The sequence below is a fragment of the Malania oleifera genome, chromosome 3 (assembly GCF_029873635.1).
Source record: "Malania oleifera isolate guangnan ecotype guangnan chromosome 3, ASM2987363v1, whole genome shotgun sequence".
NCBI classification, from domain to species: Eukaryota; Viridiplantae; Streptophyta; class Magnoliopsida; order Santalales; family Ximeniaceae; genus Malania; species Malania oleifera.
In genome coordinates, this window is record NC_080419.1 from 12,866,259 (window position 1) to 12,885,985 (window position 19,727).

The 19,727-nt window shown below is 36.1% G+C and overlaps 1 protein-coding gene across 2 annotated transcripts in view; it reads right to left on the minus strand.

The window, feature by feature from the left end:
* Positions 1-466: 466 nt before the first annotated feature.
* LOC131151608 (chloride channel protein CLC-d) overlaps positions 467-19,727 on the minus strand; it is a 47,817-nt gene continuing 28,556 nt past the window's right edge. Inside the window, exons 14-23 of one of the 2 annotated variants that reach the window (XM_058102868.1) lie at positions 17,470-17,621; positions 10,638-10,773; positions 10,435-10,566; positions 3,412-3,489; positions 3,273-3,328; positions 3,078-3,164; positions 2,837-2,993; positions 2,640-2,741; positions 2,505-2,551; positions 467-935 (exon numbers count right to left, since the gene is read on the minus strand). In XM_058102868.1, the coding sequence (XP_057958851.1) occupies positions 839-935; positions 2,505-2,551; positions 2,640-2,741; positions 2,837-2,993; positions 3,078-3,164; positions 3,273-3,328; positions 3,412-3,489; positions 10,435-10,566; positions 10,638-10,773; positions 17,470-17,621 (1,044 nt within the window). In that variant the 3' untranslated portion in view covers positions 467-838. The remainder of the gene's footprint in view (positions 936-2,504; positions 2,552-2,639; positions 2,742-2,836; positions 2,994-3,077; positions 3,165-3,272; positions 3,329-3,411; positions 3,490-10,434; positions 10,567-10,637; positions 10,774-17,469; positions 17,622-19,727) is intronic. The other variant, XM_058102869.1, reaches the window with a different exon arrangement.

Consider the following 19,727-nt stretch of genomic DNA (forward strand, 5'->3'; position numbering starts at 1 on the left):
TAATATACAATTATATAACATATGTTTTTTATATATTTACAATACATAGATTAAGTTTGATTGGCCACAACTATTGAGAGAATTAAATCAAATAAAAACTAAACCTTCAATCGAGAATTTTTGAAGTTCATAATTAAAACCAAATCAAAAAAATTATTAATTCATTTTGAAGTTCAATTTTACAGTCTCGATTTTCTGTGCCTACCCTCTGAAATACCTTGGAAGAAGGATGCGCAAGCAACTGCCTTTGGTTTGACATCTAACACAATTGTTTCACCTGTCAATATTATTCATTTTCATACAAAACCGAGATAATAATTTATCCACCTCATATTAGATTATTTCCAATAATAATAATTATTAATATAATAATAGCCTTTTATAATCTAAAAATTAAATAACATTCCCTACAAACTTTATGGCAGGCAAGCTTGGATCACAAATTAGCACCCCGATAATACATAAGTTTGAATTAATTGACAAGGGTATTTCTATTTAAATTTTCATTGAAATTAAAATTCACATTCCACATGATTCACCCCCCCCCCCCCCTCCTCCCCCCAAAACCACAGACTGCCCCATTTTTGCTCCCCATACAAAATCATTCTCTCTTTTGACATCAACGAATCTGGGAATGGCATGGCATAGTATCATTATTGACTTTAAACCAATTTAGATGTGAAATGGTCAGAGATGCAGATGCGGCAAAAACTTGTGGGCAACCACTGGAGCCTCTACCAAAACTTATAATAACTACCCGCAGAGAAAAGAACTCGTGACTTCTCTGATCAAAATAAATGGAGGAAAAGGTATGTGTCAATCTTGGGCGGGGCTATAACTAAGCAGAAGAATAATCTCGAGTCAGAAGGCCATTAAGAAGTGGGTGCTCTGCATCTGTATTCCTTGCGAACACCCTTCTATCACCTTGCCGAGCTCTGCCAACAGCAAAATTATAGTGAGGATCAGAAATTTGGAACTGAAAGAATTAATACACTGCTTCAGCAACATATTCTAGGTACAGCATAGTTCAACGAGAACAGAATTTGGGATCAAGAGAGCATCGCTGCACAAACCAAATCACCTCAAAATCTAAACGTGCGAGGAATGCGGTTGTTTCAGGAGTGAGACGGTTATTAAGCAAGTAAATATAAAGTAGTTAATAAAATTGAACGACAGATATTCCAGGTCCATCATGCATAAACTGTGAAAAGACTGCAAATATAATAAATTCCACACAAAATTGGGTGCGTTTCACAGAGTATGGTTGAAAGCTCAACAAGCCAATCATCATACAACATGCCCATAATGGAGGGTGATTCGAAGAGCAATTCTCATGAAAGTGAATCGTGTTAGTTAACAAAATATGTATTCACAGAAGACACGGAGGGAGAGGTCCCTCAAAGAAAGATTGCCATTGATTTACAAACAACATTAGTGAGACGTACTTAAGAATAAGGAAATTCATGTAGAACCAAAATAGAATATATCAGAGAGAGAGAATAGAGAGAAAAGGAGGAGAAAGGAAAGGATAGGCAGGCAGGGACAGAACAGAAGGATCTGGAACAGGGAGAGAAGAAGAAAGTTAAAGAGAGAATAAAGGAACAGAGGAGAAGAAAGAGGAAAGGAGGAAAGGGGAAGTCTATACTTAGAGAGAGAGAGAGAGAGAGAGAGACTGAACAGGAAATCTGGATTCAAGTCTGATAACCGTCCAACAATACAAAACAAAGAAAGTAGTCATACGCCAACAATACAACTTTCAACAATACAAAACAAAGAAAGTACTCAGACGCCAACAATACAACTGAAATAAATAATTATACAATGACTCTAACTAAAACAAATATTTACAAATAAACCCAAAGTACTTAAAATACACAAAATAACCCTAAATTGACTAAACATCTAGATTTATTAAATGTAAAACAAAATCCCTAATTTCTAAATCTTCAAAAAAAATATGCTTGTTAAGATTTATCCACAAGCAATCCTCCATCAAAATGCTAATTAAAATATTAAATATCTTACATTAACAAATTAAAAACAATGTACTATTTGAGGGCAGTAAAATATGGTGTTTCGGGTGTGGGAAACACAATAGCAAAAAGTAGTGCTGCATTTGGGAGTATGAACTTTAGGCCTTGGATTTGGATTTGAGTGGACTTGAACAATACTCAATACAATTTTTGTTATCCACATAAATCCAATCCAAGGCCTCTTGCAAACATAGGGTAATTTTTTTTCCTTTTCACTTTGAATTTTTAAACTACAATATATAACATGCATCCATAAATACTAGGTAATGTCGTAACATTGCAATGACCAGTCTTTCTTCTCCAGGATTTCATTTTTGCTGGCTATTTTTTTTACATTTCAAAGCTCAACTACAAGTGATTATAATGCAAACACTACTTAAGCTTGCATTGAATCAACTATGATAATTTCTCAAAATGGGGGTGTACTAAAGATGCGATGGACATAACATAGGTGTAACGTATCACAGAGACCTTACACTAGTTGACTGGAGCTCCACACTAGACAAATCCTCATTATCCTGCAAAATAAACCATTTACCTTTTGATCCCAATACATTCTAGTGAACTCAAAAAAAAAACCAAACAGGCTAATGCTTGCTAAAATACCTCAATGAGCAAATCCTTTCTTGTAATCAAACCAATAACACGAGAAGCACGAGGGACAACAAATATGTGCCTTAATCCTAGTTGACGAAAAAGATTGTACACCTGTACCATTAGGGAGATCGCCATCAGAAAATTTTTGAAATGCAAGTGCCATGCATGCACACGAAATATCCTCACAGCATAAGTGGAACCGTCACCTTGGTCAAAGACATATCTTCAGGGACAATGTATGGGGAGGGATTCATAAATGGAGCAAGATCTATGTACATTTCCAAGTCATCAGGACTCAGATGTATATCATCTATAGAGATTCCTTTACTGGAAACAGGCTTAACAAATTCGCTGAAATTGTGCCTGAAACTCAGAAAATGTAAATTTAATGTTTAGCACAACCGCGATAGGCAAGGCTAAGAACTCTAATATCAAGCTACCACTTACCTGACTGGCATGGATCCACCTCTTGTATCACAGGGCAAGGGACTATGTTGAAAATCTACCTTAGACTGCAGAATTACCAGCATATGACTGCCTCACAAAACAAATGTTCAATTTATTTCATTTTCAACAAATGCATGCTGTTGCTTTTAAGAGTGCAAATCAAACATAAAGAATATAACTGCTTCATCAACGTACCTACGAAGCATGAGTCCAACAACAAGAGTTTCTCCACTTCTTGTGTGATCTATCACCTGGGTAGGGTTAAATTGTCAAACATAACTTAAAAATCATTTAAACATCAAATGAGGCGAAAATTGTTAGAAGCTAAGCTTACAGGGAAGCCATTATGCTCGTTGCTACGCAAAATTGAAACAATGTCTGCAACCTTACAAACACGTGGGAAGTAGACAACCTTCAAAGGTAGAAAATTGAGTAAAGTGAGCAGAATATAGAAGTACGTGTGTAATTACCCAAGTGCCAGTAGACTGTCTTAAATTAAAGTTTACATTCCATAATTATGGACACATTTGGAGTGCCCAAGCATATGGTCAGAGAGTAGCAAAGCAGTGTCGCGCCATTGCCTGCAACACACATATATGGTTCTTTTAGACAATTATCTGCACTGCTAAAGCTGGGCATCTTTCTTTCTCCGTGTGAAGTGTTTTGTTACTTGTGCAGGATGCACCCCTCTTATCATAGAAATTTCAAAAATTAGGGACCATCTGATTTAATTTTATTTTATCAGCATTTTTTCATGACAAAATATACCCTCTCTCATCAGTCTCCAGTAATCAGGTAAGCCATAATAGTTTCAGTAAAAGAAGTAAGAACCCTCCATACTAGGTGACTCTCTACAATCTCCCTTCATCATCTTACTTTAAAACCTTAACAGAAACATAACTAAATCTTACTCTCGTCATGAAAAAAACATTGCCCTTTTCACAATGTACCATGACAAAAGCACAGACAAGGTCAGTTGCTAAAGATAACTTCTTGTTTGAATTCATAATCTTTTTTAAGTAAAAAAGAAGCTTATTGAGAAACAGAGAAACAAATACAAAAAAGGATGATAAGGCAATGAACAAGTGATGAAAGGTTTGGAAGTGGGTAGAGAGGGGGTGGTTGTGTCTCATCTTTAATTTTCCAATGACACTATGTTCTGCTTAGATCATAACTCTTCTTTTTTCTGAATATTCTGCTATTTCACCTTTTTGAGCAAATCTCTGGGCTTAAAATTAACTTGGGTAAGAGTGGTGATCTTTGAGTTCCAGTAAATATAGAGAGTTGGCCTCCTTAGTGAGCTGTGGCATTTTGGATTGTCCCTTGTCTTATTTAGAGGTCCCTTTGGGTGGCAAAAGGCAATCCTATATCGGTGGGCTTGTGGGACCCAATGGTGGAGAGGATATCTTAAGTGTTTAAATGGTTGGAAAGGTGCCTTATTTTCCTTAGGGAACCCATTATTCTTTTTCAGGCAGGTCTTGCTAGTTCCCTCTATATTACTTGTCTAGTTTTAGTATTTCGGACGGAATACAGCCAATAAGCTACAGAAAATTCTAAGAGATTTGCTTTGGTCATGGGTTGGGGAGAAGAGGGATCATTTGGTTAGTTGGGAAGTGATGTGTAGACCTAAAATGGAAAAAGAAAAGGGGGAGGGGGGTGTTTGGTTTGGGTCTTGCAAAGTTGGTGACTAGAAACACTGCCCTTATGGATAAATGGCTTTGGAAGTTCCCCTTAAAAGAATCCTCTCTTTTGTATGAAGCCATTAAAAGTAAGTTTTGTTTGCATGTGAATGGTTGGGATGCTAATCTCAGAACTAGATATCCTTCTATAAGTTTGTGGAGGTCTATCTCTCAGATTTACTACCTCTCCATTCCTCATGCTAAGTTTATTCCACCTGTGATGCACTTAATGTCCAAATTTTTTCACACACAGCCGGTCCAAAGCCCGAGTAAAGGAGGACAATTACGTTAGGTAGCTGATAGCCAGTGTAAAATTTGTCAGATCACTATGATATGAATCCTTACCGAATATTTGTTGAGACATCCCCTACGAACGACGCGTTGCACTTGAACCACTCGGGTGTAGCGAAAAGTGGGCGAGGGTGAGCTAGGTCGTCGCTCCGAAACAACGCGCCGTGTCGGCGCACAAGTACGGTGTCAAATATACGAGGGGTCCTGCATCATTTTGTACGTGGGCAAGAAAAGACGTTAGTTCAGGAAACTAGGATTAGATTAGCAACTTGGAATATAAGGACACTTATAGGTAAAAGCAAAGAAATTATGGATACAATGATCAGAAGAAAAATTAATATAATTTGCCTTCAAGAAACTAAGTGGATGGAGGAGAAAGCTAGAGAAATTGATAAATCAAGATTTAAACTTTGGTACACTGGAAAAGAAAAACATAAGAATGAAGTAGGCATTATTATAGACAGAAACTTAGATAGCGTTGTGGATGTAACTAGAGTAGGGGGTAGAATTATAAAAATCAAGATGGTATTAGGACGAGATAATAAATATCAGTAATGCTCCTCAAGCCAGCTTAGCAGAAAATCTTAAGAGACAATTTTGGGAAGATATGGATAGTATTATACAAGACATACCAGGGATTGAGAAAATATTTATAGGAGGAGATCTGAATGGAGACATTGGAAGAGAAAATAAAAATTATGAGTGGATACATAGAGGATATGGACATGGAGACAAAAATAAGTCTGGGAAAAATAATTTTAGACTTTGCTATGTCATATGATTTTAGTATAATGAATACTTGCTTTAAGAAGACATAAGAACACTTAATAACCTTTAAAAGTAGACAAAATAGAAGTCAAATAGATTTTGTTCTAACTAGGAGGGTTGATCGTTTATCCTGCAAGGATTGTAAAGTTATTCCAGGTGAAAGTCTAACCACACAACATAGAATCTTAGTGTTAGATATATGTATAAAAAAATGGAAGAAAAAGGATAAAATAAATCAGTGTAAGAGAAGTAGATGGTGGAACCTAAAAGGAGAAAATATAATAAAATTTAAAAATAAAATGATCAAAGATGGGGATTGGACTATAGAGGTTGGGATAGATACAAATACTCTTTGGAATATATTAGCTAGCTCTATTAAAAAGATAGCAAAAGAGATTTTAGGTGAATCAAGGGGAAAATTTTCAAATAGCAAAGAGAATTGGTGGTGGGATAAAGACGTACAAAAAATCATAATGACAAAAAGAATTTGGTATAAAATGTAGCAAAAATATAGAAACAGAGATAACTTTAAAAAATATAAGGAGGCAAGAAAAGATGCAAAAAAGGCCGTTAGTGAAGCTAAATATAGATCATTTAATAGTTCATATGATAGATTAGGTACAAAAGAAGAGGAAAAAGATATATTTAAACTTGCTAAAACTAGAGAAAGGAAGAGTAAGGACTTAGGAAATGTAAAATGTATAAAAAGTGAGGATGATATTGTCTTGGTTAAGGACGAAGACATTAAAGAAAGATGACGAAGTTACTTTAGTAAGTTGTTTAATGAAAACCAAATAGAAGGCTTAAACTTAGAATCGTCAAATGAGGAAAAGACTAAAAATATGAGATTTATTTGCAAAATTAGAGTTAACGAAGTTAAGTTTACACTAAAAGAGATGAAAAATGGGAAAGCTATGGGACCAGATAACATCCCAATTGAAGTTTGGAAATGCTTAGGCGATAACGGAATTATATGGTTAACTAATTTATTTAATATAATTATAAAAACTAAGAAAATGTCAGATAAATGGAGGAAAAACACTTTAATACATATACACAAAAATAAATGAGATATTCAAAATTGTAATAACTATCGTGGAATTAAACTTATAAGTCATACGATAAAACTATGGGAAAGGGTTGTTGAACAAAGATTAAGGTTAGAAATGAAGGTCTCAGAAAATCCATCTAGTTTTATGCTTGGGAGATCTACCACAGAAGCTATTTATCTTTTAAGAAGATTAATGGAAAAGTTTAGGGAAAAGAAGAGGGACTTGCATATGATATTTATTGACCTTGAGAAAACATATGAAAGGATACCTAGGGAAGTTCTATGATGGGTTTTATAAAAAAAGGACATATGCAGTAGGTATACCGATGCCATTAAAGATATGTACGATGAAGTAATGACTAGTGTAAGGACTATAGATGGAGAAACTAGAGAATTTCCTATCACCATAGGTGTACATCAAGGATCTGCTTTGAGTCCTTATCTTTTTGCTTTAGTGATGGACCAATTGACTAAGAGTACAAAGAGAATTCAAAAGGAGGTCCCATGGTATATGTTGTTTGCAGATGATATTATATTAATTGAAGAAACTAGGGATGGAGTAGAGGCTGAATTAGAATTATGGAGAGAAACTTTGGAATGTAGAGGCTTTAGGATAACTAGAAATAAGACAGAATATATGAAATGTAATTTTAGTAATGATAGGCTGAATATTGGAAACAAAGTTAAACTTGATGATGAAGAAATAACTAGCACTTGTAAATTTCAATACCTTGGATCTATTATGCAAACTAAAGGAGAAATCGAAGATGATGTAATGCATAGAGTTAAAGTAGGTTGGGTAAAATGGAGAAGTGCTTCAAGTGTGCTCTGTGATCGTAGAATACCCTTAAAATTGAAAGGAAAATTTTATAGGACAGCTATAAGACCAGCTATGTTATATGGATCGAAATGTTGGGCAACGAAGAAACATAATATCCAAAAAGTAAAAGTTGCCGAGATGAGAATGCTTAGATAGATGAGTGGTATAACACTGAAAGATAAATTAAGGAATGAACATATTCGTGGTAAGTTAGGTGTAACTCCTATAGAAGATAAGATAAGGGAGGGACGACTCAAATGGTATGGACACTTGCAATATAGGCCACATAGTGCACTTGTGAGGAAGAGTGACTTAGTTACTGTGGGGGGTAGTAGAAGGGGTAGGGGTAAACATAAAATAACTTGAGAAGAGATAGTAAGGATTTAATATCCTTGAATCTATCAAAAGAAATTGTCCATGATCGCATAAATTGGCGGAAAAGGAGTCATATAGCTGACCCCACCTAGTGGGAATAAAGTTTGGTTTTGTTGTTGTATCTGGGTGGGTAATACCACTTTTTCCATTTCTTTTCCTTGCCTCTATCGCTGGACTTTAGGGCATAACGCTGTTAATCTTCTTTTAGGTTTCTAATGGTCCTATGCCTCCTTGGGAATGATGAGGCTGGAGGAGCTTTATTCTTTGTTGTTGATGTTGGAAAATTTTAATTTATCCTATGGAAAGGATGGTCATTCTTGGTCCCTAGATTCTTGAGGGGTTTATTCTTGTAAATCTTTTTTTGATCTTTTGGCTAGCGCTAATTTCTCTTTTCCTTTCCATAAACCAATTAGGAAGGCCAAACTTCCCTAAAATATTAAGGCTTTATTTGGTATGCTGTTCTTGATAAAGTTCTCTCAAAATTTAATCTCTTCTCATAGCATGTGCTCATTATATTTTAACAGTTCAGATTCTTCAGAAACAGTTTCACATCTGTTTTTGCACCCAGATTTTGCTTGGAAGATGTGGAATAAGCTTTTGTTCTATTGTGAGAAAGTTGGGTTTGACTGGATACAGTGGATAATTTGTTGATTGTCTCTTTTTCTGGTTTTGGTAGAAGCATAGGTGATGTAGCTTTATGAAGATGTCCTTGCAGTGCTGTGGGTTTATGGCTAAAACATAATGTGTGTATATTTACAGGGAAGAAGTTGAATATTTCTCTGTCATGGGACAAGATTCATTATTTAGCATTGCTTTGGTGTGCTGGTGCTAGTTGCATTAAAGGACTGAGATTCACCAACATCCAACGGGATAGGCTAGCTTTGTTAGTTTAGTTGTAGTTTCTTCCTTTTGTTTTTTTTCCCTTTTTGTTTTTCTCCATTTTGTTTAGGAGGATTTCTTATTCTCCTTTTGTACATTTTTATTTATCTAATGAAATCATATTCTTTTGTTATAAAAAAAAATATACACAAAAAAGGACAACAAGCAGTCCTCACTCAAAAACTATAGAAAAGAAAAGGCATCAATTCAATAAAGGCACCAGTCTCGATAGACATCTTGAAAACAGCATCCCCTAAAACAGCCTGTGCTCTAAGCCTAAAGAGAAGCTAAATACCTCACCCTACCCCAAAGAAGCTCCACTGATAATCTCTTTACAGAAAAATTCTAGCATTTCTTTCCAGCCAAATTCCCCATAACACAGCACAAAGAGCACACCTCCATAACCTCGTCAGTCTTCACATCCTTGCCGTTCCCAAAGCCACAAAAAAAAAAAAATAGTCAAGAATTCCTCTGCCAATTTTTGGACAAACCCAAATGTTGACGTTTTTAGCCTCTTGGGATCACACCAAATCCAACACCACACTTCACCAAGAACCCCAAAAAGAGTTTTCCACAAAGCCCAAGCAAATAAACAATGCATGAAAAAATGAGACACTGCATCCTTAAATCATGTTTAAGAAAAATTACAACACTATGCAAACTGATTAAAATTTCTAGAAAACAATACATAAACCTACTGAGCTTTCTAACAAAATATTAAGAAAAAAGAATTAAATCTAATACATATAAAGACTTTCTAATTCACATGTCCTGAGAATATATATATACTAAACACTTCCATTTTGCCCTAAAACTTTGAAGATAATAAGGCTAAGTGCTTCCCACTGCCATTCACACCAAGATTTGTGCTTCTGATATTTTAGTTTTCAATGTGTTGCACCTGGGTTAATGCAAAACATGGTAATTGTTCACCACCACACACACACACACTATCTGCAGTTGAGAATAAAAAAAAAAATGCCCTGGAGTTGGGACTTCCATTCAGACTGAACTCTTGTCAGAGGTTCAAAGCCTTAGAAATAAGATTTTGGTCCCGACAGCCCATAAATTCCTGAGAGCAAAGCAGCAATATAGTCTTGTTATTACATCAAAAGGATTAGTACTACTGCTTTAATTTTAATTAGTAATCCTTTAATGAACCATTTCTTTTCTTTCTTTTTCCTTCACCCTAGCAAGAATTCAATTATTCATAAGCATCAGCACTATAGACCCATTGTGGTCCACCCCTTCCCTAGAACCTTCATATGCGGAAGCTTTGTGCACCAAGCTGGCTTTTTTTTTTTTCCTTATAAGCATCAGTAATTTCAGAAAAATAGAAAATGTGCTCATGCATTGGATCATAATTACCATAATCCTATTCCATGTTGACACTCTAACTTGCGATCACAGCTACAATAAATAATAATAATAATAATAATAATAATAATAATAATAATAATAAAACACCTTGAAAGCATTCAAACTGATATCAACCTTTTGATTCCCGCAGGCTTCCTTTGCTGTCATTTTTCGCATTTGATACTTAGGCTTCGATTCAAGCAACGGGATGCCCCTTAATCGTGCTTGTTCTTCATATAAACCTTCATTGAAAGCATCACCCACAGCCTGCACAGGACACAAGTTTAGAATTGTTCATGATGCATCAAACAGGCTTGCAAAAATTTTGAACAACAAACCTTTGATATAAGAAGGACAAGCATGATAAGGGGTAGAAGTTTCAAATTATTTGTGATTTCAACCATAATGACACAAAGAGAGACTGTCATCCGCATTGAACCTCCAAGAAAAGCAGCCGCACCAAGCAAAGCATATCTGTAAAGCCACCAAGATACACACAAAAGCTTCAGGGAAGAGATATACAAGAAGCAAAATGTAATTTTGAGCGAGACACCAGCTCACTCTATCTCAGGGTTGCTGCTACTGGAACACTTACTAAATTTGTTCCTATTTCACGGTAGACATTTCAAATGAGTGAAATACCTTGCTGGGCAACCCAACCCATATGAAACTTATCAAGCCAAAAAGAGGGGGAGGGGGGTACAGGTGAGGGAGAGAAAAAAAAACCTGGATACTTGACAACTCAATAGATAAAAGTTGTTGAGATACAAAAGTTAAGGTGGATCAGTGGTTTAACATTAAAAGATAAAGTAAGAATTGAACATAAACGTGATTATTTAGGCATAGCACCAATTGAAAATAAGATAAGGGATGGGAGGCTTAGATGGTTTGGCCATTTGAAACACAGGCCAAGTAGTGCACTTGTGAGGAGTGAGTTAGTTATTGTTTCTGACATAAAAGTGATAGGGGCAGGCATAAAATAACTTGGAATGAGGTAATGAGGAAGGATTTAAAAGCCCTTAATCTAATAGAGGAAAACGTTTTTGATCAAGTGAATTGTAGGAAAAGAATTCATATAGCCAAACCCACCTAGTGGGACTTGAGGTTTGTTGTTGTTGTGTACTTGACAACCCAATCATCTCTCTGATATTCCACAGTTTAGGGTTTCAACAATGTAGTATAGAAATACAGCTGCAGCCAATGCACATCACTCAATTCCATGAGTTCCTGTGCACATACATGCACACATGTAGTCTCATTTATGCTTCAAAAAAGCCAACGCACCACATAAAGAGGCCAAGTATTAAATCTTCTCCCAAACCAGCTGCCAATTCAATTTTTTCCCCTGAATTATGCTCCAACCATAATCCCCACAGCACTGCAAATGTACCGCATTTCCAAAGAGCAGCCAACGGCCAACATTCCTTCCACTAACACTGGACAAACCCAAGCTTCTCCCAACATGGAAAATAATTTATCCCATATGCACCAATAAAAATCACAGGTAAGAACAAATGACATGCTGTTTCAGATTTCCAATAACAAAACAAACAAACATCTGGAGATGAGGCCTTCAAAGGTCTCCTGATTTATGACAGATTATTATTTTTGACTCTATTAAGCAGAGTCGAAAGCCTTAATCTTTGGGGGAGGTAGTGTTTGAGATGGAGGTCCACATGATTTATATGGATTTTTTTTTCAAGATTGCTGGGAGGTGGTTACATAGTAGTCAAAGGCGCAAGGCACACTCAGGCAAAAAGGGTACCTGGAGCATATGCACAAGATGCCTCACAAAGGTGATGTGCACATTTATTAAAATTGCCTGTAATTTCCCTACATGATGATTATTGATTGTAAACACATTAGTACTAATAATTGAATTTTAAAGTATCAAAATGCTCAATACTAGGACACAAAAATGAATACTATAACACAATTTCAATAATATGCAATGTTCATTCTATAAGTTCCATAGAATAAAAGCAGAAATAAGCAGGAGTGGAAAAAAAAAAAAAGAACAGAAACCAGTAGCAGTGCAGCTCTGATTAAAATGCCAGAAATTCCAGATCACAGAATCCAAAAGAAAGGGCTTACTTTCTGAATAAAGCTACCAAAAAAAGGGGGGGGGGGGGGGATCAAAGAGGTGACGCAGAGCAGTTCAGAAGCAGTAGAAGATTGAAGAGCAGCAGAGCATAAATTTCAGGAAAAGAAACCAAAATTCCATAAAAATGAAAAAAAAAAAAATTGCAGAAGAGAAAAATATATTAAAAAAAAATCGGGTTTCACAGCCTTGACTAAGAGCAGCACGGCAGGCCCAGAAGAAGAAGAAAAGAAGAAATAAGTCTGACAGCTGCTGAGTTTATATGTCAGGAAAGTGGCAGAAATTTCATAAAGAAGAGAAAAAAAAAAATAAAGAAAAAATTAAAAAAAATAGATGGCTGAGATTAAAAGAGAGGGAAAAAAAAAGTATAATGTGAACAAGTGTGAGAAGCGCCCCACTGCACCTCGCTGTGCCTCTTAAAGGTCACTTTGGTGCTTAAGAAGACTAGACTATTCATGTTTCTGAATTTAGCCAATTAGTTTGCTTATGAATGTGTGCCAGATTATTGCGAAGGTGTTTGTGAATAGACTGACTTTAGTTATTGGTGCTTTTGTGGGGGTAGGTAGATTGCAGATGCTATTTTAGTGGCAAATAAGGTTGTTGAGGATGTTCGGAAGAGTAAAGGGAGGGCCTTTGTGTCTAAATTGGATCTTCAAAAGGCTTATTATCAAGTCAATTGGAAGTTCCTAATAGGGTTTTGAAAAGCGAGGTTCTTACAGATGGAGGACTTGGATAAGAGGTTGTTTGTTTAATGCTTCCTTTTCTACTATTATTAGTGAGGAGCCTAAATTGTCGTTTATGGCTTCAAAGGTTGTTAGGACAAGAGATCCATTGTCCCTTTTTTTGCCTAGCTAGTTGACTGTTTGAGTAGATGAGACAGTTGATGAAGGGTGTGAGAGGTACTGGAGTGGGTAATCAGAGTATCCTAGTGTATCATCTTCAGTCCGCTGATGACAATCTCCTTCTTTGAAGATCATGGGGAGTCCTTTGTAATTGTACTCACCAGTCACTATTTTAATACATTTTGAGTGTGTTTCAGGGTTAAAAGTAAATTTAGGGAAAGTGGGTTAGCATATATTTGGGAGATAGAGACCTTTGGAGTAGGCTTCTTTATCTTATCAGGGTGTGCTATTCTAGGTTGGCCTTTAACGTACTTAGGGGTTCCTTTGGGTGGTCATCCTAGGTCCATGGATTTTTTAGCTCGTGTTAGAAAAGGCAGCTAAGCATCTAGATGGGTCGAAGGGTGTTCTTTTTGGTTGAATGGTCATGTCATTCTTATTCGGTTTCATCTTTCTATTCTGCCTCTATTTTCTTTGTCCATTTTCTAAGTTCCTGTTGGGTAATAGGTTAAAAAAGGAAGGACGATTGGGTCTTCCAAAATTGGTGTCTAAAATAATCGCCTTGATGAGCAAATGGTTATGGAGGTCTTTTTTGAAGGAGAATTCATTTAGGAAAGAAGAAATTTAAAGTAAAATTGACTTACAAGAAAATGGATAGTTTATTAATACGGGTCATGTCCGAGGAAAACGCCCTCAATCGTGTGAATTAGTGGATAAGGATTCATGTAGCCAACACCACCTAGTGGGACTTGAGGCTTGGTTTGTTGTTGTATACTAATACAGATTTAAATCTCCTTTTGAGAGTATTTGGAGATGTACACTCAGCTTTATCCATGTTTTATCCCTAATACCAAATTTGGGTGGATTAATGAGCTGCATATTTGTTTCTAGGAAGAAACTCGGGTGAGGGATTCAGCTCTTTTCATGTTGTCTCCTTGTTTGTATCATCTTTCTTCATTACATAATGGGGTTGTTTCTTCCTTCTTCAAGTTTTTGATCCAGGAGAACATATCCCTTTCATTCTATCATTGTATATGGAAGCAATAGTTCCCTCTAAAATTAAGGTTCTCATTTGGTTGGTTGTTCTTAATTGAGTTAATGTGTTGGCAGAGTAGGAGGCCTTCTAAGGCATCATCTCCAGATATGTGTGTCCCTTGCTTTGATAGTCCTGAATCTTCCTCTCATTTGTTTATTCATTGTTCTTTCTCTTGGCAGATATGAACCAAGCTTTTTGGTTTTATTGGGAAAATGTGCACAAGTCTCTCCACTCCTCAGATGAAGGATAGAAATATCCAGTGACAGGGCTTTATTGGGTCTTCTCTTCTGAAGCAAGTCATTGGTATTAGTTCTTTCAAGTACCGTAGTCCAAATGAAAGCCTTTATTTTCAAGGGAGCTTTAGCTTTCCAAGTAAATGGATACAAAGAAAAATTGTCAGCAATAGGGTCATGAGTCAAATAAGAGAAAAGGATTTAAAAGAAAATTCCCGGTAAGTATCTAAGCTCCAAACCTTTTTGTCATTCCCCAAATGAGTACGAAAAAATCGAGAGCGGGCCAATTCATTAAGATTTCTCTCAGAATGGAAATTCCACGAATGCCTTTCTCCTAGCAGAAGAAGAAAAAAAGAAATAGGGGTATCATGGAGATTAGATAAATGAAAAAGACGAAGGAATTTAATAGACAAAGGCATTTTCCCCGCCCAATGGTCTTCCCAAAATCAAATTCACTCCCCATTACCCACTAAATACTGGAGTATAGGGAGGAAATAATCATAAATCTGAGATACAAACTTCTTCCGAGGTCTCAAATAAGTAAATATTATTTCCCACTCTAGCATCTCACACTTTGTAGTAGTCCAAATTTACTTTGAATTACCCTACGCCAAAGAGAATTAGGTTTTAAAGGAAAGCACCATAACAATTTCCACACCAAAGAGACGTTTTTGGACACCAAACTACCCAGACCTCAAGCCCCCCCACCCCCCCTCTCTCCTTGTTAGGTCTACACAGAGTCTCCACCCTACAAGATGATCTCTACTACCCTCTCCCCACTTGACCATAAGAAATCCCTCCCTCATTAGCTTCTCCAGCCTGCATGCCAATCTCACAAGGATTCTTAAAAGAGAAAGGTAATACAAGGTATAGAAGAGAAACGGGTAATACAGCCCCCTAGAGTGAAGAATGCCCCTTTCCAACCCTCCACTCTCCTAGCTACTCTTTCAAAAACAGGTCCCAGAAAAACATTAGGATTACCACCTAAGGGGAGACCTATATACACAACAAGCCAAGTCAAAAACGGCACCCCACTAGCATAATAAAAGGATCCACATCAAGACTCACCAGACCCAAAAAAAGGGGCAGCCTGGTGCACAAAGCTCCCGTAAATGCGGGGTCCAGGGAAGGGACAGACCACGATGGGTCTGTAATTCCCAGCCTTACCTTGCATTTTTTCAAGACCCACTGGACCACTCTTAGAAAAATTAATTTTCATTCCAGAAGCTTTCTCAAAGATTTATAAGATAGGCAACAACTTAGAGAAGAATCCCTCATTATTTGATAGGAAGAGATTAGTATCATCTAAAAACTGAAGATGTGAAATGGTGCAATCCTCGTCAGCAACCTTAACCCCCTCCACCAACCCTCTATCTCCACCTCTCTTAATCATTCTACACAAACCATGCACCACAATAGTAAAAAAGAAAGGGAGAGAAGGGATCACCTTGTCTTTAGACCCCTAGAAGCACGAAATCAAGACTTAGCCTCGCCGTTAACTAAGACAAAAAAGGTGACAGAAGATGAACACCCTCTAATCCATTTCCTCCACTTCAGACCAAAACCTTTTCTAGTCATAACCTTATCCAAAAAACTTCAACTCACCCTATCATAATATTGTTCAAAGTCTAATTTCAAAAAAAAACCCCTCTTCTTACTTCGAACAGCATCCTCAACCACCTCATTAGCTATCAGGGCGGCATCTAGGATTTGTCTATTACCTATAAAAGCACTTTGACTAATAGAGATAGTGTCCTCCAAAACAATAGCCAATCTTTTAGAAAGCACCTTAGCCGAGATCTTACAAACACTAGTAGCCAAACTAATGGGTCTAAAGTCCTTAACCTTAATAACACCTTCTTTTTGGGCATCACGGTGATAAAAGTAAAATCCATACTCCTTATAACTCTATTATCAGAGAATTCAATAAAAACTTTAAGAATGTCTCCCTTCAATATCTCCCAACTATCCTGAAATAAACAGCCATTGTAAAGCCATCTGGTCCAGGAGCCTTTTCTCTACTATCTCGAAAAAACAATCTTTTGATCTCCTCTTCCTCCAAAGGTCTCTCTAGCCAAGCAGCCTTATTAGCTGATATAGGACACCAACCCAACCTCTCAAATATGATTCTTCCATCGTCCTCCTCACGAAAGAGGATCCTACAGAAATCTGTAATCAAACTCTCAATACAATCAGGATCCTTAATAATCTCTCCCCTATCACCCTCAACTTCTTTAAAAAGGTTCCCTTTTTTCCTACTAGTTGCCACCCTATGAAAGTGTCTAGAATTACAATCCTTGTATTTGACCCAATTCATTCCCGATTTCTGTCTCCAACTATTCTCTTCAACAAATACATCTTGAAAGGGTCCAGCCACGCTCCTTATCACCTTCTAGTGCATTGTCTCTACTACTTTCAAGAATGGCTTTGTAAGCCAGCCAAGCTTTCAAGAGAAGTCTATAGTAATTATGGAATGGGTAGCATTCCTTCTTAAATGAAGGAACATGACTCGTGTAGTCATGTGACTTGCTCCAATCATGCCTAAAATAATAAATCTAGTAAAAAGAAACTAAATGATAGAAACTTCATATTTAGTTTGAAGCAATTTTGTGTTGTTAATCTACACATACCACCATGGCACTAATAATGTTCATGTAAAAGTGCAAGACAATTCACGTACATCATGAATCATGAATAAAATGTCACCTAGTGTTTCATTTGTTCATTGCCAAGAATGTGCATTTTACTGCTGCAAAGTCAAGGTGGAGTTGGAATGGGAGGGAACTCAAGACCTACTGTGGCATGAATCAACAAGGTTTCAGGTCATTGATTCATCATCGACACCAACATAATGATGCTAAACCAAACACTGATAATGAAGCGACAGCTCAGGTAGCAATAAAATAGATACATTAATCATTAGAATTTAAAAATAAACCCAAAAAAATTAAAGAAACTCACGTTCCCTCTTCGATGTTGAGCTTCTTGTAAAAGTTCACAACAAACATGCCAACAAGACGTCCATATGTTGAACCAATCATTATTCCAGGAACAAACTGACCAGCTGGAACTGCGGTACCAAATGTCAACACAGCTAAGGTATAAAACATCACCTGGAAGGGAAGAGAATGAGGAGCAATTCACAACAACAATATCAGAATTAACAGCAGCAAATTCAAGCATTAAAAATCCGATGCACGAAAGATTTATTGAACTTATCAATTCTACCATGAAAACGTGTACTTCGCCTGTGTAACACAAATTCTTTGTACACACAGCCGGTCCCAAGCCCGAATAAAGGAGCAGGGTTGTGTTAGGTAGCTAACAACCAATGTAAAACTTTGTCAGCATTAATTCTTACCAAACTCACTTAGGTCAAAGGAATAGATCAAGTCAGTATAAAAGGGAGAGAATAAATAAGTTAGCACAAGAAACTAATATTAGATTAGCAACTTAGAATATAGGGACACTTACAGGAAAAAGTATAGAAATAATGGAAATAATGTTTAGGAGGAAAATTAACTTAATCTGCCTTCAAGAGGCGAAATTGGTAGGAGAGAAAGCTAGAGAAATTGAAAAATCAGGATTTAAACATTGGTACACTGGTAAAGAGAAACATAAAAATGGGTTGGGTATTATTGAAGACAAAGACCTAAAAGATAATGTAGTAGATGTTAAAAGAATAGAGGATAGGATCATTAAAATTAGGATAGCTTTAGGCTTGAAGATAGTGAACCTCATTCGTGTGTATGCTCCCCAAATAGGACTAGCAGAGAATCTTAAAAGATGATTTTGGGAAGATATGGATAGCATTTTACAAGGGATGCCAATGTCTGAAAAGACATTCATAGGAGCTTATTTGAATGGTCATATTGGAAAGGATAATATAGGATATGAGAGAATACATGGAGGACATGGATATGGAGATAAAAATGAGGCCAGTGATACAATCTTGGATTTTTCCATTTCTTAAGATGTTGTTATATTGAATACTTGTTTTATAAAAAGAGACACTTAATAACCTCCAAGAGTGGGTATAATAAAAGCCAAATAAATTTCTTCTTAACTAAGAACGGGGATCGTCTATCTTATAAGGATTGTAAAGTTATTCCACGTGAAACTTTGGCTACACAACATACAGTCTTAGTATTAGATACATATAAAAAAGAGAAGGAGTAGCATAAATCAACACGAGAGAACTAGATGGTGGAACTTGAAGGCAGACGATTAACAAAAATTTAAAGATAAAATGATAAAAGAGTGTGATTGGACAGTAGGGGGCAAGGTTGATGCAAATACTGTTCGGAATAGAATGGCAAATTCTATCACAAGGATAACAAAAAAGGTTTTAGGTTAGTCAAAAGGAAGATGCTTGGATAGTAAAGAAAGTGGTGGGATCAAGAAGTCCAAAAATCCATTAAGACAAAAAGAAATTGGTATAAAATATGGCAAAAATGTAGAAATGTAGAAAATCTTGAAAAATATAAAGAAACAATTAGTGAAGCTAAACAAAAAGCTTATGATACTTTATATACTAAACTAGATACAAAACAAGGAGAAAAAGACATTTATAAACTTGCTAGAATGCTAAAGCTAGAGAAAGAAAATGCAAAGATTTAGGTGATGCACTATAAAGGATGAGAATGATAATGTTTTAATTAGAGAAGAAGACATAAAAGAGAGGTGGGGGAGATACTTTGATAAGTTGTTTAATGAAAACCGAAATGAAAGATTGAACTTGGAAGTGACAAATGAGGAGAAGACTAAAAATAGAATATTTTTCGTAAAATTAGAGTCCTTGAAGTTAAGATGGCATTAAAAAAATGAAAAGTGGGAAATCTATAGGACTGGGTAAAATACCAATTGAAGTTTGGAAATGTTTAGGGGACAAAGGAATTAATTGGTTAACTAATTTATTCAACACTATTATAAAAACCAAGAAAATGCCAAAAGAATGGAGGAAAAGTACATTAGTACCTTTCTACAAAAACAAACGCGATATTCAAAATTGTAATAACTATCGTAGAATTAAGATTATGAGTCATAGGATGAAATTATAGGAAAGGGTAATTGAACATTAATTAAGATTTGAAACAAAGATTTCAGAGAATCAATTTGGTTTTATGCCTAGGAAGATCAACAACAGAAGCTATTTATTTTTTAAGAAGTTTAATGGAAAAGTTTAGGAAAAAGAAAAGAGACTTGCATATGGTTTTTAT